The 15,962-nt window shown below is 37.0% G+C and overlaps 2 protein-coding genes across 2 annotated transcripts in view; one reads left to right on the forward strand and one right to left on the reverse strand.

The window, feature by feature from the left end:
- Positions 1–15,962, reverse strand: part of coro7 (coronin 7) — a 161,820-nt gene that overhangs the window by 13,933 nt on the left and 131,925 nt on the right. Inside the window, exons 10-11 of the mRNA XM_049467626.1 lie at positions 1,578–1,632; positions 1,102–1,159 (exon numbers count right to left, since the gene is read on the reverse strand). Coding sequence (XP_049323583.1) covers positions 1,102–1,159; positions 1,578–1,632 — 113 coding nt within the window. The remainder of the gene's footprint in view (positions 1–1,101; positions 1,160–1,577; positions 1,633–15,962) is intronic.
- The window catches only part of vasnb (vasorin b), a 30,406-nt gene continuing 28,426 nt past the window's right edge, over positions 13,983–15,962 (forward strand). Inside the window, exon 1 of the mRNA XM_049467632.1 lies at positions 13,983–14,222. The gene's annotated coding sequence lies outside the window, so the exon portion shown is untranslated. The remainder of the gene's footprint in view (positions 14,223–15,962) is intronic.

The following is a 15,962-nucleotide window of genomic DNA, read 5'->3' on the forward strand; positions in this document are numbered from 1 at the left end:
GCTTCTCTGGTGAGCTTTTGTTTACAATCCTCCCCTGTCTATCTCTGTTGCGCTCGGCGTGACTTTAGTTTCTACCCGTTCTCCTTTTTCCGCCCATTCTTGGGCTCCCCATCTCCTTATAAAGGCATTTTTTTTCCCGGCTGTGTCCCAATTCACTAGCTGGGGAAGCGGTAGTGTATTGGTCCGCAAGCCTGACGAAACGGGTTTGATCCCGCGTTCAATTTTTTCCTTTCTTCTTGGCTTTGAGATCAACTGTTCTGCAATTGGGTTCAACAACCCACTGGGCTGGAGAGCTTAAATGCTGACCCCTGTTTTACAGTAATGGTGTCAATCAATAAAAAAAATTGGAATAATAAAACAAACAGAATTCTGTGATTCTGTGAACTAGTTTATAGTAGGGATGTACAATGATATCGGAATTACGTTGGCTACGTTCACATTACAAGCCACATTGCTCAAATCTGAGCAATTCTTGACGGTTCACATTTACTGTAAATGTAAGTGATCTGTATCTGTGTGTAGTGTGAACGAATCTGTCCCTGAAAGGGCGTCTCACATGCTGCACATTGATACCTGTATAAACGTCTCCTTCTTCACCAACAACAAAAACACTAAAGAGACTCATAGCTTTATAAAGGGAAATGGATGAGTTAGCAGCTCATATGTGGAGCATCTTTTGCTGGAGTGGAGAAACAGTAAACAGCTGCTCTGAAGTTCATGCTCAGCTCGAGGAGGTGAAAAAAAGCATGTTCTCCTCCACCAGTCTTACACACTGCTTTTGGATAACTTTATGCTGCTTTACTCCTGGTGCAAAAATTCAAGCAGTTCAGTTTGGTGGTTTGATGGTTTGTGATCATCCATCTTCCTCTTGATTATATTCCAGAGGGTTTCAATTTGGTAAAATCAAAGAAACTCATCGTTTTTAAGTGGTCTCTTTTTTTTTTCTAGGGCTGTATACATGTGTAGTATCTGAATTCGGCATCAGCCCAGAATTTCCCATGTTATATCCAAAAATGCTGATCTAGGAACTGTACAATTACAGTACTCTCAATACAGAAGAACAGAGAATTCTTACTGAAAAAAAAACTGTAAAGTTCTCACCTTGAGAAAGGAACGGATCGCTGGTCGTCACCTCAAAGCAGTCCATCACTCTATCTCCCTGATTAAGAAAAATAACATATTAATTTGTTCATCATAATTCAGTTCAAAATGATTGATGATGATGATGATGACAATTTCTAAAATAAAGTAACTTCTTAAAGATATTAACATTTTTTAAACTGTATTCCTAAATTTCCCATCCATCCATCCATCTAATAAAATATATTGTCCAAACTACTACAGTTATCGTGACAGGCCTTCTCCCCAATATGCTGCCAATCGGTGCATCCCCAGCTCTGATACACAGATGCCTGATCTCTGACTCCGGCTGCTGATGCTGCAGCAGTATGACTCAGGATTCAAACTCTATAACCTGAGTGAGGATCAAAACCCTGAATCCAGGCCTCTGGAGCTCTGCAACACTCTACACTCTCTGTGGTATTTAAGGTCAATACTGAAACAAAAGCAGAACATACCTTCCCTGATACGACGAGGAGACCTGAGTCTGGATCGTACAGCGGCATCAAAGTCCTGCAGGATCACACAGACGAGAAACAGAGAGAACAGGATAATTAGTGAAAAGACCAAGACCTCATTTATCACCACAGAATGTGGTGAACGCTGTGATGGACAAGGCTCAAAGATATCTCAAACATTACCTGCTCTAACCACAAGGAGGCGTAATACACACACACACGCCACACATCTGGACTAGTCTATAGACTATCCTCAGTCTCTTTGGTAATACAGCAGAAGTAGAGGTGTTTCATATTGTATCACATACACACAATACATCATTTAAAACTATATAAAAATATTATTATAATGATTATTTTGTGCTCCAAAAAACAGCTTACCAGTTGAGATCAGACAAGCATCATCAGTAAAAAGTAATAAAAAGCTGAAGACATATTTTTATAAACTTTTAATAATTGTTAACTGAGGGCTTTGTTTTATTATACGTCGATATATGTATCGATTTACATTTTTATGTTTTCTTTTTATATTTTATATATATTTTTTTAATGGTTTATTGATTTATTTATTGTAATTTTACTTGATATTATTATTATTATTTTTTTTTTTACAGTTTTACTATTTTTATTATTTTATGTTATTTTCCATGGTCTTATCTTAATTGTTGATTTTACTTTACTTTTATTGTTTTTTTTTCACCTTTTTATACTGATTTTTATTCTCTCTGTATGTACAGCACGTTGAGCTGCATTTTAATGTATGAAAAGTGCTTTATTTAAGTTTATTATTATTATAATTATTATTAGCAGTATTTGGTCTTGAAAGCAGTCTATTATTTACTTTAAAATTTATTTTACAGCTTATTTTTGTGCAATGTCAATATTCTGCACTTTTAATCTTTTTTAATATATACTTTTAATATATATTTGTTTATTATTTATTTTGTTACATTATTATCTTGGTAAGTTACTTGGTAAGTATCTCATCTCTGCTCTGTGTTTATGATCTGATGTTTTTTAGGTAGTGAAGGAGAAAAAACACCACAAAACACCACGTAACACACAGCTAATTAAAACCAGCACACACTGTTTTACCTGGAGAGAATTTCTCTAAAAAACAAACAGACAAACAAACCTCCACCCACTGCTGCTTTCTCAGTGTGTGTGTGTGTGTGGGTTATAGTGGAAAAACAGAGCATTTATAAATACTTTAATGTAATTAACTCTCATTACTCTTAACCACACAATGTACTGTAACACATGAATAAATATAACTATAATTTAAATAAAAATTAAATCTAGTAAAAAGAAGAGAAACTACACAGTGCGGTCAATGTTATCACGTAAATAAATAAGTGATTAATCAAAAAAAACTTTTTTTTTATCACAATTATCAGGCGACCAAGTTTGTCGAACGTCCTGCCATAATTCACTTCTTGTACAGGGCCTGGGGACACATTAGCATTAATATTTAGCAACTGTAACACAGCAGTGCTAATGTTGAGTAGATTACTATTTTCTGTACCACTTTAAAATAAGACTACCTTTATAAAGTGCTTATAAATGGTTTACAATTAGTTATTTTATATTAATGGTTACTAATTAGGTTGTAAATGCCTTACAAATCATTAATAATCAGTTATAACACATACATAGAAAGGGCCAAATGTTTGCCGAATAGTGAACCCACAGCCATCTATATTGTTGCCCTTTCTATGTATGTGTTATAACTGATTATTAATGATTTTTAAGGCATTTACAACCTAATTAGTAACCATTAATAAAGTAGTTGTAAACCATTTATAAACCCTTTATAAAGGTATCTTATTTTAAAGTGGTACCCCTTTTTCTGTTTCTGTGGTAATCTTCTTTTTTTTTTTATATATTTGTATCATTTTCTCCCCAATTTACACGGCCATTTACCCAACCCACTCATTAGGACTCCCCCTATCACTAGTGATGCCCCAACACACCAGGAGGGTGAAGACTAACACATGCTTCCTCTGATACATGTGAAGTCAGCCACCGCTTCTTTTCGAGCTGCTGCTGATGACAGCATTACCAAGTAGTAGCATCACAGAGCTAACGCTCGGAGGAAAGCTCGGCTCGGCTCGGCTCGGCTCCGATACATCAGCTCACAGATGCCCTGTGCTGCTGACACCCTAGGAGTGATGTGGGTAGAGAGCACCATCTACCCACCCGGAGGGAGCAGGGCCAATTTTGCTCCCTCTGAGCACCAGCAGCTGGATGATAAAGTTGCCTGAGTGGGGGTTCGAACCTGCGACCTCCCGCTCATAGTGGCAGCGCTTTAGACCGCTGGACCACTCGACGCCTGTGTTAATCTTTTGCTCAGCACATTAAAATATTCTATTTAAAAAAAAAACACCAAAAATTCCCTGAGATAATATAATACAGTGAAATAAAACAGCACTAGTCTTCCAGGTCTAAAACCACACTACACTTTTATTTTTTGTTTTTTTATTTTAATCATATTTGACTGATTCGAATCAGGATTAATACAATTATTTTTGAAGGGCTTGTAATACACCACTAATATAAATATATATATATATATTTGCCAATCTAGCACATATTATTTTTACATTTGTATACTCATTTATAATTAAGCTTACTCTTACAAAGAACGGAAAAAAATACAATTTGCGATTGCTTTGCTTTCTTTAATCATTTGACAGCACTACTATGTACTCATACCAGTAATAAATATATTTATATATATAGATATATTCAATTTAAACAGAAATGTCCACAGCATAACAGTATATTGGTGATGTTTAGATATTTACTTACTGCGCAAAAATTGTTGAGAGTTTACAAGCTATGACTACACTAATTTCGTATAATTCTAATTTTTGAGATTTACAGGATTTACTTCCATATTTAAACATCACAGTTTCATCCACACTGTAATGTGTATTTCTTGTCAATTCAGTCTAATAATGACCTAAAATGTGGTCTAAATCCATTTACTTGCTGTAATTTAACTCAAATACATTTAATAAAAAGTGAAAAATAAGATAATATTATATTAGTGCCATCGCTGCCAGCGCACCTGCTCAATATTAATAAACACAGATCTGAAAAAAAAAGGTCATTTTCATCTTCTGCAGTGCTGAAAACTCTGCATCAAACTAAAACAACAGTCTGAAACGTCGGTACGAGAAAACGACCTGAGCACAGTCCGGTCTTTCAGAGAGATGAAGATAACCTGTGAAAGAACCTTCAAAACACGACAGCGTCCGTCATCACCCCCACATACCCTCACTGCACTGTGCTGTATACGGGGGCGGGGCCAGGGGCGAGGGGTGGGGCGTGGACAGGTGGAGAACAGGGCTCTGTGTGTGTGTCCCAGTCATTTTGAACAGGTGAAGGCAGATTAAATCAGATAAGATACTCTGTGAATATCATCAGATTGGGGCTCAGCCAACTAAGCCCCTCCCACTGTATCTCTGAGGACGAATCTGAGCTCTGATATTACTGATATCTGTCTGTCTGTCACATCATTTTTTTATTATTAAAGCTGAGCTGACCTTCATTATGCAGCTCCTCCCACCTGCACTGTGAGTCTAGTGAGGAGGAATACCACCTGTACTACAGTCGAGGCGGTACAGTGGGTGTACAGTGGGTGTACAATAGGTGTACAGTATTTTATGGACCATTAGGCGTGCCAGATTATCAATAAACATCTATATTCTGGTCTAATTTCATACTGTAAGGTGCACTGTATTATAAGGTGTATTATGTGACACTAGTAAGGAACAGGGGTGTTGCCATGTTTTCCTTCTAATTCAGCACAGTGGCTAGACCTGTAAAGCTAGGCTAAGCTAAGTAAACAAAACTGTAATTCTTAAAAATATATATATTTTAAAGTCAAACAAGTGCTGGATGTTAATTTACACAGTTTTCTCTCCTGAAAACTTATTTGGTTGAGTACAGATTTTTTATTTTTTTTTTCAGTGAGCTTTTATTTTTCCAGATTTCCACTAAGGCTGGGTGCAGCAGCATTAGTAATGCTAATAATGCTCCAGCAGTGCAAGCCGAGATTAACAGTAGGGAGTGTAGGGAGTGATTTGGGACGAGTCTGTAAACGCTGATATATGAAGTGCACTGAATAAGAAGCAGCTGAACTAAACATGACAGAAAATTAGTAGCTTTGCTACAAACATTACACTTGGGGTTTATTAAAAATATTTTTTTTTGGGGGGGGGGGGGGGGGGGGGGTCAATCCAGGTAAAGCCCCTGATTATAATCATATATATATTTTTATATTTCTAATTTTGTCTGTTTTTTCTCCTAATTTAGCTAGGCCAACTGTCCCAGCCATTGAGCTGTTACTCAGCGACATCACAACGCATTTGGAGGAAAGCGAAGCGACTCGGTTCTGATACATCAGCTCACAGACGCAGCATTGTGCTGATCCACATCACCCTAGGAGTGATGAGGGGAAAAGGCGCCTATATTTGGGAGAACGTTGGTTTGAATCCTGGTCATGCAGCTTGCCATCAGCTGCCGGAGCCCTGTGAGAGCATGGCCAATTATGCTCTCTCGGGGCTCTGGCAGCTGATGGCAAGCTACATGACCATGCAACCAGAGATCTCCTGATCATAGTGGCAGGGTTTTAGTCTGCTGGATCACCCGCCTTACACATATGTGTAAGTTGTGAGGTGTTACCCTGTGAGTGAGGTTGACACAGACACTGGCCAGTGTGCTCATGGCAAGGTGATGTAAATTTAGTGTACCAGGAATATTCAATAGAAGACTAATATTACCACCCAACATGGGCATTAAACACAGTGTATGGTTATGATGGTGACCGGCAGCTTCTGGCTCGAATTTTGTCCATGTGAACAGACATATCACATCAGACACCCAACAAACATCTCTCACAGGTCAGTGTAGTGTTTTTTTTAGCTTCCATGAGTCATGGCAAAAGTCACGGGACAAGTTTCTCTGTTCCTATTAAGCATGTAATCTGAAGCTGTCTGAATGTTCTGGAGAATTGCTGAATCAGCTTAATCAGATGGAAATATTCATTAATAGGAGCTTATAGTTTGTGTGTAAGTGTTTGATTTCAGATAGTTATGCTGCTGTATAATCCTAATAAGAGTTCTGATAGTGCTATGGAAGCTGATCTGAGCTAGGCTGAGCTGGATTAGCTAAATATCAGTTTACCTGAATCTGATATTAATCAGTAAATATCGTGTTCTGTACGGTCGTGTGCGGTTCTGTAAACCCGGCTGGGTCCGGCGTGTTCTGTATCTTGTTCTATATTAAAGCAGGTCTGAATTCTCTCTGTTCAGAGATCTGCACAGTGTTGCCCTATGGGTGCCCGGCGGGCATTTAATTTAAAAGGACTTATCCAGAGGAACGCTGTGCCCCCGGCCAGCAGCCTGAACACAACGCAGGGCTGTGTGAGAGAGGCAGCTGTGGGCAGAGGGGTCACACCTCAACATTAAATTAAAATTAAAACTGGACACCAGCCCGAAGTCAGCATACCTTACCGGGCCAACACACACCTTTATACACACCTTTACACACAGCCGAAAGTCCCACTCAAAAGTCAGACCATGTTCTGCACTGTAGATTAATAGTAAAGTACTCCAAACTGCTCTTTGTACAACTTTAATAAACAGTCAGATTTATGAGGTAGAGTCACCTGGAATTCAGGCTTTCAGTTAACAGCTGTGCTGACCTCATCAAGAGTTAATTACTTAAATTTCTTGTCTCTTAATAATGTGTTTGAGAGCATCAGTTGTAAAGTAATAAAGAGGTAGAGTTACAGGTATACAGTGAATAGTGAATATTTGAGTAATGTTCGAATCCAGATTATGTCAAGAATAACTCAACTAAGTACAGAAAAAAAAAATACTTTAACCCTTAACTTAATGTTAATTTGTCAGGAACAGCAATGATGTTCCTGGATCAATTTGACCTGGTGCATGTTTAGCCATCCAAAAGATGTCTTAAACCAAACCAATTCTAATAAGCAGTTTGAATATTCCTTTACCAACTTCATTACTAATTATTTTATCAATTTTCAGTCATTTTCAAACTGTTTTAATGTGTTACTACTTTATTATTCTTGAAAGACCAACATATAAATACAATAGTTTTACATTACACTGAAACATAACATGTTTAGTTTTTAGTAGTTGTTTTTGCAGGGGTGGTTACAAATAAGTGAGTTGAACCATTTCATATTATATGTTGAATATATAATATATAATAGTATATATAATATAAGGCAACCAGAAGATATTTTATACTGAAAAAATACTTTTAACTATTTTTCCTATAAGATCTTCAAACTTTAAAACAGGTCAATTTGACTCAATGTGTAAATTTCAAGAACTTTGAGAGTATCCTCAAGTGCAGTCACAAAAAGGACCATCGAAAACATCATAATGATGGAACTGGCCCAGGAAAAGAAGAGCAAGAGTTCCATCAGAGTTTCCAGCATCAAAAACAGCTCCCCAGGTAGGAGCACCTAAATGCTATTTACAGAGTATTTTGTTTTGTTTAACATTTTTAAGTTACTACATGATTTGTTCTTATGTGTTCTTTAGTGTCTGGATCACTTAAAATAAAAACATTAAATGAGAAAATTTGTGTCCAAACTTATGACTGATACTGTAAATCCTAGTCTAAATAGTTCTTACCTATACATATGTGTGTGTGTGAGTGTATGGTGAGAGTGTGAGAGAGTGTCTGTGTGTGTGGTGCTGTTTTTAAAGGCTTGACCCCAGGTGACCTGGAAGTGATGAGTTGCGGTGTGTTAAACTCCAGACAGCAGCAGCTTCACGGCTCTCGCTATAATCAGCGTTAAACACGCTGTCAGCAGCGTCTCAGAACCACACAGCCAACCAGAACCCATCAGAAGGCTGGGGAGGGGGAGGGGTCAGACCTCGGGGGAGGGGTTAGGGGTCACATCCCAGGCAAACACAGTCAAATCCTACCAGTATAACTGCACACTCAGTCAGAGGTCACCGGAAGAAATCAGTCCAGCCATGTCCAAACCGTGCATCCATAACTCACCGCAACCCAAACACACACTCAGGACTGACTGAAGGAATTCAGGTAGAAAACACAGCTCAGTTCAAGAACTTTTAGTACAGCTCGTTTATCAAATGCTCTTATAGAAGTCAGAAAGTCCTGGATTACAGATACACTAAACCAACAAACCCCACAAACCAACACTTCAGGGACACAACAATCCAAAGACCAAACAATCCAACAGCTTAATAACCAAACAAGAAAACAACCAACCACCCAAAAGCCCAATGGTCAAACAACCCAAGTACACAACTACCCAACAATCAGCGGTAATATAACCCAATGACCCAACAACCCACTAATCTCGTAACCCACAACTCAACAAACCAAGGACCCAACCACCCAACAATCTGGCAATCCAGCAACTTAACTATCCAATGACTCAACAGCCCAACAATCCAACAAACCAACGACTCAACAACCAAAAAATCCAACCACCCAACAATCTAGCAATGCAACATGCCAACGACCAAACTATACAATGACCCAATAGCCCAACAATTCAAAAACTCAACAGCCAATCAATTTGCCAGCCAAATAAAATCCAGCAACCCAACAACACCAATAGCTCAACAATACCACAACCCAACAATCTAGCAAACCCAGAGACCATCCACCCAAAAGCCCAATGGCAAACAACTCAAATATCCAACAACACAACAATCAAATTAACCAACAACTCAAGAGTTAAATAACCCATAGACCCAACAACCAAGCAAATATGCAACCCACAATCCAGCAACCAAACTATCCAACGACCCAACATCCAACAATCCAACAAACCAATGACTCAACAACCAAACAATCCAACCACCCAACTATCTAGCAATCCAGAAACCAAACTATCCAATGACCCAACAATTCAACAACAACAACCAAACAATTCATCAGCCAAATAGAATCCAACTATCAAACAAACCCAGAAACCATACACCCAAAAGCCCATTGGACAAACAAATCAAATATCCAACAACCCAACAATACAATTAACCAAAAACCACAGTTAAATAACCCAATGACCCAAAAACCCAGCAATGTTGCGACCCACAACACAACAAACCAATTACTCTACAATCCAGCAACCAAACTATTCAATGACCCAACAGCCCAACAATCCAACAAACCAATGACTCAACAACTAAACAATCCAACCACCCAACAATCTAGCAACTCAACAATCCAACAGTTCAACAAATCAACTATCCACAACCAAATAATCCAACTGCCCAACAATCTAGCAATGCAACATTCCAACGACCAAACAATCTAACAGCTCAACAATTTAGAAACCAAATGATCAAAAAACCCATAACGCAATTTAGAAATCCAGCTCAACACCAGTTTTATTGATAGATATAACATAAAAATGTACGGACTAAGTAACAGTATAATATAACATTAATAATATTAGAATTGGGCAACACTGATCTATTTTAAGCACTGCAGAGTTAAATGCAAAAACACAAACACGCCTTAAAAACTTCAGTTCATCTTCAGAATAGTAAATAGTATAGTACATCTAAACATGAAAATCTTACAGCTGCTGTTGAGTATTTTATGTAAATTCATCGTGAACATGATTGTAAGTTTTTGCAATGTTTTTTGTGCTGTTAAATTAAACACAATTAATAATCTGTAATTCAGAGGTACTATAAGTTCCACACTGTCTCTCAGAGAGGTGTGTAATGAATGAGTGTGGGTTTGGGGTTTGGGGCCCAAGATACCTGGCAGTGCCCCTGCCCACAGTACCTTATTATAACTCTATACCCACACTGCCAGTCTCTCTCGCTCTCGTCTCGCCGGTGTGGCACCAGTGTGCCATCTCTCCTGGCACTGCAGGATCAGGGGGTGATGCCCACCATCTCTCCCACAAGATACATTCCTCCACTCGCCGGCCTCCCAGGAAGCGTGACGACGCGTGCAGTATCAAACAGTGTGTTCATTCACACACACACACACACACACACACACACACACAAACACTCTTTTACCTGTATCTCGGCACCCACAGGCCGCTGGTTGTCGTGTTTGGACTCGCCCTCCTGTCTGACAGTGTTTACTCTATTTCTACCCTGTTGTGTCTTTCTCCCACTACCCCTACTCCCTAACACACACACACACACACACACTACAAGGTCAAAATTAGTGTGGGACAACCTCAATTAAATAATAACAACAAAAGAGCTTGTAATAAATATGAAAACATTAGCATTTGGATCACTAAATGATCCTTTATCTTAAAAAGAAAGAGACACAATTTGGTTGGCAATATATAACAAAATATAAACAGTGGAAGACAAGATGTAAAATGACTGCAGATCCACTTTTTGCATCAAGTGATTGTGTTTTTCAACAAATTGTGAACTAATAAAGGACACTTATGGTAAATTTTGCACTTTTGGAATGTATCAATCCCAAACCAACGACTCAAAAACCAAACAATCAAACCACACAACAATCCAACCACCCAACAATCTAGCAATCCAGCAACCAAACTTCCCATTGACCCAACAACCCAACAATCCAACAAACCAATTATCCAACAACCAAATAATCTAACAGCCCAACAATCTAGCAATGCAACAGCCCAACGACCAAACTATACAATGACCCAACAGCCTAACAATCCAAAGACTCAACAACCAAACAATCCAACCACCCAAAAATCTAGCAATACAGCAACCAAACTTTCCAATGACCCAACAACCCAACAATCCAACAAACCAACTATTCAACAGCCCAACAGCCCAACAATCCAACAATCTAGCAATGCAACAGACCAATGACCAAACTATACAACGACCCAACAATTCAGCAACCCAACAATCCAACAATTCAACACACCAATGACTCAACAACCAAACAATCTAGCAATGCAACAGTCCAATGACCAAACTATACAACGACCCAACCACCCAACAATCTAACAGACCAACAATCCAACAGCCCAACAGCCCAACAATCCAACAAACCAACAATCCAACAGCCCAACAATCCAACACACTAATGACTCAACTATCAAACAATCTAGTCATCCAGCAACCGAACTACCCAATGACCCAACAGTCCAACTACCCAACAAACCAACAGTCTAACAGCCCAACAATTTAGTCACCAAGCAACCAAATGATCTAAAAGCCCAACAGCCTAATAATCAAACAACCTGAGTATTCAACAACCCAACAATGTAACAGTCTTGTTACTCTTTGTTGAATTTTAGTATGTAACCCTTTATTAGCCATTTTACTTTATAGTTTACAGTGAAATGCATTAAAAAATCCAGCTTAACACCAGTTTTAATGATAGGTATAATATAAACAATATACTAAGGACTGTGAATTGAACTGTAAATTAAAAACTGTAGATTGTCTGGAAAGACAACTCACAAAGTGGACAACATTGTACAAACCAATCAGTGTGAAGTAAAGGAAGACTCCGCCCATATAGGCAATGACGACAGGACATAGTAAAGAACTTTAGTGTGTTCAGTCTCTAAACTGCAGTGGTGAAAACGCCCAAAGTCACTGTGTGTATCAGTGGGAGCTAAATGGCAGAAATGTTAATAAATGTAAATGTAAAATAAACACGTCATTAAATATTTATTAGGAACCTCTGACTGGAGGAAACTGTTTATGTTATACAGGCTGAGGTTAAACAGACAGTCGGCTCACGGCAGAGCGGCGAACACCGGCTCATCTCAACACTAAACACCAGCAGGGCTTACTGAAAACTGTTTACACTACCAGTCAAAAGTTTGGACACACCTTCTCATTCATTTTTCTTCATTTCTTTATTTAATTTATTTTCTACATTGTAGATTAATATTAAAGATATAATCGAGTAAGAGACAGAGAGAGAGAATTATGTTCCAGTGAAAAATATAAGAATGCTGTTTTCTGTCTGCAATGCACAAAAAATTTCACAAACTAAATTTTTTAATAGTTTTTTTTTTACTTCACAGATCATCCATGAACAGTATTGTTAAGATAATAAAAGAGTTCTAAATCACATAAAATTAGTAAAAATTAGCTTTTATTTTGCCTTATTGGATCTAGTGATGCCATGCCCTAATGTCTGAGTTATAGCACCTATATAGCTTTAATGTATAGTTATAGTTTTAATATTACAGCGCCTGCATAGCTTTAATGTATAGCTTTAATGAATAGTAATAGCTTTAATATTATAGAACTTGTACAGCCTTAACATATAGTTTTAATGTAGAGTCATAGCTTTAATATTATAGTACCTGTATAGCTTTAATGTATAGCTTTAACGTATAGTTATAGCTTTAATGTTATAGCACCTGTATACCTTCAATGTATATCTCTAATGTACAGTTATAGCTTTAATTTTATAGCACCTGTATAGCTTTAAAGTAAAGTTATAGCTTTAATGTTATAGCATTTGTATCGCTTTAAAGTATAGTTATAGCTTTAATGTCATAGCACTTAGCTCATAGCTTTAATCTATAGCTTTAAAATATAGTTAAAGCTTTAATGTTTTAGCACCTGTATAGCTTTAATGTTATAGCACATGTATAGCATTAATGTATAGTTTTAATGTAGTTTGGCTTTAATATTATAGAACTCGTACAGCTTTAATATATAGTTTTAAAGTAAAGTCATAGCTTTAATATTATAGCACTTGTATAGCTTTAACGTATAGCTTTAACGTATAGTTATAGCTTTAGAATTAAAGCACCTGTATAGCTTTAATATATAGTTTTAAAGTAAAGTCATAGCTTTATTATATCACCCGTATAGCTTTAATGTATAGCTTTAACGTATAGTTATAGCTTTAATATTAAAGCACCTGTATAGCTTTAATATATAGTTTTAAAGCAAAGTCATAGCTTTAATATTATAGCACCTGTATAACTTTAATGTATAGCTTTAATGTATAGTTATAGCTTTAATGTTATAGAATCTGTATAACTTTAATATATAGTTATAGCTTTAATATAGTCTTCGGTATATTAAAGTATATTAAAATATCATAAAAAGAAGAAAACACACACACACACACACACACACACACACACGCACACTCACACACACCTGTAGGACTTGTTGCTCAAAACACAACCGAAACAAAAGAAGCAGATTTACAGTGAAGCGGAGGGGGTTTGGGGGCGGGGCTTAGTTTAGAATCCCCGCCCATTCTCAGGCAGCTCTGAACTGCTACATTCCACTGCAGCAAGGAGGGGGCGGGGTTAGCCCTTCGCCCTCTCCAGTGATAGGCTGCAGACTGTCAAGGCTCTGCTGTGTGTAAACTTTCAGCCAATCGCAGCGCGTGGGGGCGTGGCTTGTCTAAATACGGGTGGGGGAATAAACAGTAGGGCAGCGGAGCGGCGCGAGCTCAGCACTCACGGGAGTGAAAGCTACGTGGACGGGTCCGCGCGCGCTGCACGCAGGTCCCGGGTTTAAACGGGGGTCCGGTGCAGTTCGGATTATTGATTATTGATTACTGATCACTGATTTATACTGTGTTGGATTAAAGCTGTGAGAGAAGAGAGGAGAAGCACGGAACCGGACGGGCTCATCTCCAACAACCAAACCGCACGAGCTCCCGGTGAGTACACTTTACTAAAACAAGAAAAAAAAAAAGAAAAATTAAATAAAATAAATATTTCATAAATTGCTGAACTCTGTTTACACTCGTATTTAATAACAAAAAATAAAAAACAACTGATCAGATTAGATAGTTTTAATAACACTAGATAAGTTTAGAAATCTACATAATAAAAAAATAGAAATTAATTATTTTATAATTATGTTTATTTATCTTAGTATATTTTTTTAGGTTAGTAGAGTGTATCTATAATCTATAAAATAAAATAAAAAATATATATTACACTATTTATATGATTTTATTTTAATCTTTACTATTATTCATTCATGCAATATTTATTTTTTGTTTATTTTTTACCAATAAAGTTTCCCCTAAATCTGTATAGCAGTCATATATTGTTTTAATAATAATACTTTTATAATTCAATCCAACTGTAATTTAAAAACATTATTTCTAAGCCAGTATAAACTCTTTTTGGAGACTATTCTGAGTAAAATTTACGTTAATGTCAGAAAAATGACCTATAATCACAGCTTAGAATATTATGGACTGTAGTTATATTAGCTGAATAGATTACCATAATTTTTTTTTTACATCTTTAAACTTTTTTAGCTAAAGTATTGTTTTAGTATTGTGAGAATCGTGATACTACACCTAGTTTTGGTATTGAAGCAAAAAGGTTGGTATCGGGACAACCCTAGAACAAACAGTAAATAGAGTACAGTGATCCTCAGCAGGTACAGGTACTACAGTACTTTAAGATCCTTAAAAATAAAAATAAAAAACAACAGCAACAGCACAGGAGAACCTAATTGTTAGGTAATGTTATATTTTAGTTATACGACTACAGTTACACAACCTTCCAGTTCCAATTCCAGTCATGTTTTATTATCTATTGTCTGTCAGTACAGCACATTAGATATGATATTTTAGAATATATTGCATTTCGGCACTGTGGCACCAAAACAATAGGTTGCCACAATGTAACTGCATTAGCTGGGCTGAGGTTTTACACTGTAGGGTAAGTTATTGTGGGCTTATATACAGTATTTATCAGTAAAGCTGCTTAAATAAACAGCAGGTAGGAAAATTCTGATACACTAAAAGCAAGATATCAGACTCATATCAGTAAACACTCCCAGCAGTAGCTAGTATAGATAAGCCGGGTGTGTGTACCGACAGCCTAAATCACAGTATCAGAGGGTAAAGATAAGCTAATAGAGGTGATTGATAAGAAGTTCTTTATTTCATATTAATTTAATTTAATATATAATTCACCATGTAAACCTTTGTAACATTCAAGCACACAACAGCATAAAGCTAATATACACTGTATAATACACTGAGAAAATTAAAGCAAGCATGCACATATATATATAGTAGCAAAAGTACAAAAAGTGTGGACACACCGTAAAATCATTTTTTTGTTTCATGATTTAAACGTTTTCTGCACTGTAGATTAATACTAAAGTGTTAAAGCCTTCAGATGCTCTTATCTGGGGGTGCTGTTAAATACTGATCTTTCTGAGGCTGGTAACTCTAATGAACTTACCCTGATGAGTGCCAGTTTCAGCATTATCTTAATGTTTTTGATGGTCTTTTTTGCATCTGCATTTGAGGATGCTTTCAAAGTTCTTGAAATTGACTTTTCAATTGACTAACCTTCATTTCTTTAAACAGATTTTTTACTTTTCTTTATTTAGTTAAGTAGTTGTTGCTTCTCATAATATGAACATTACT

Source organism: Astyanax mexicanus, chromosome 19, assembly GCF_023375975.1.
Source record: "Astyanax mexicanus isolate ESR-SI-001 chromosome 19, AstMex3_surface, whole genome shotgun sequence".
NCBI classification, from domain to species: domain Eukaryota; kingdom Metazoa; phylum Chordata; class Actinopteri; order Characiformes; family Acestrorhamphidae; genus Astyanax; species Astyanax mexicanus.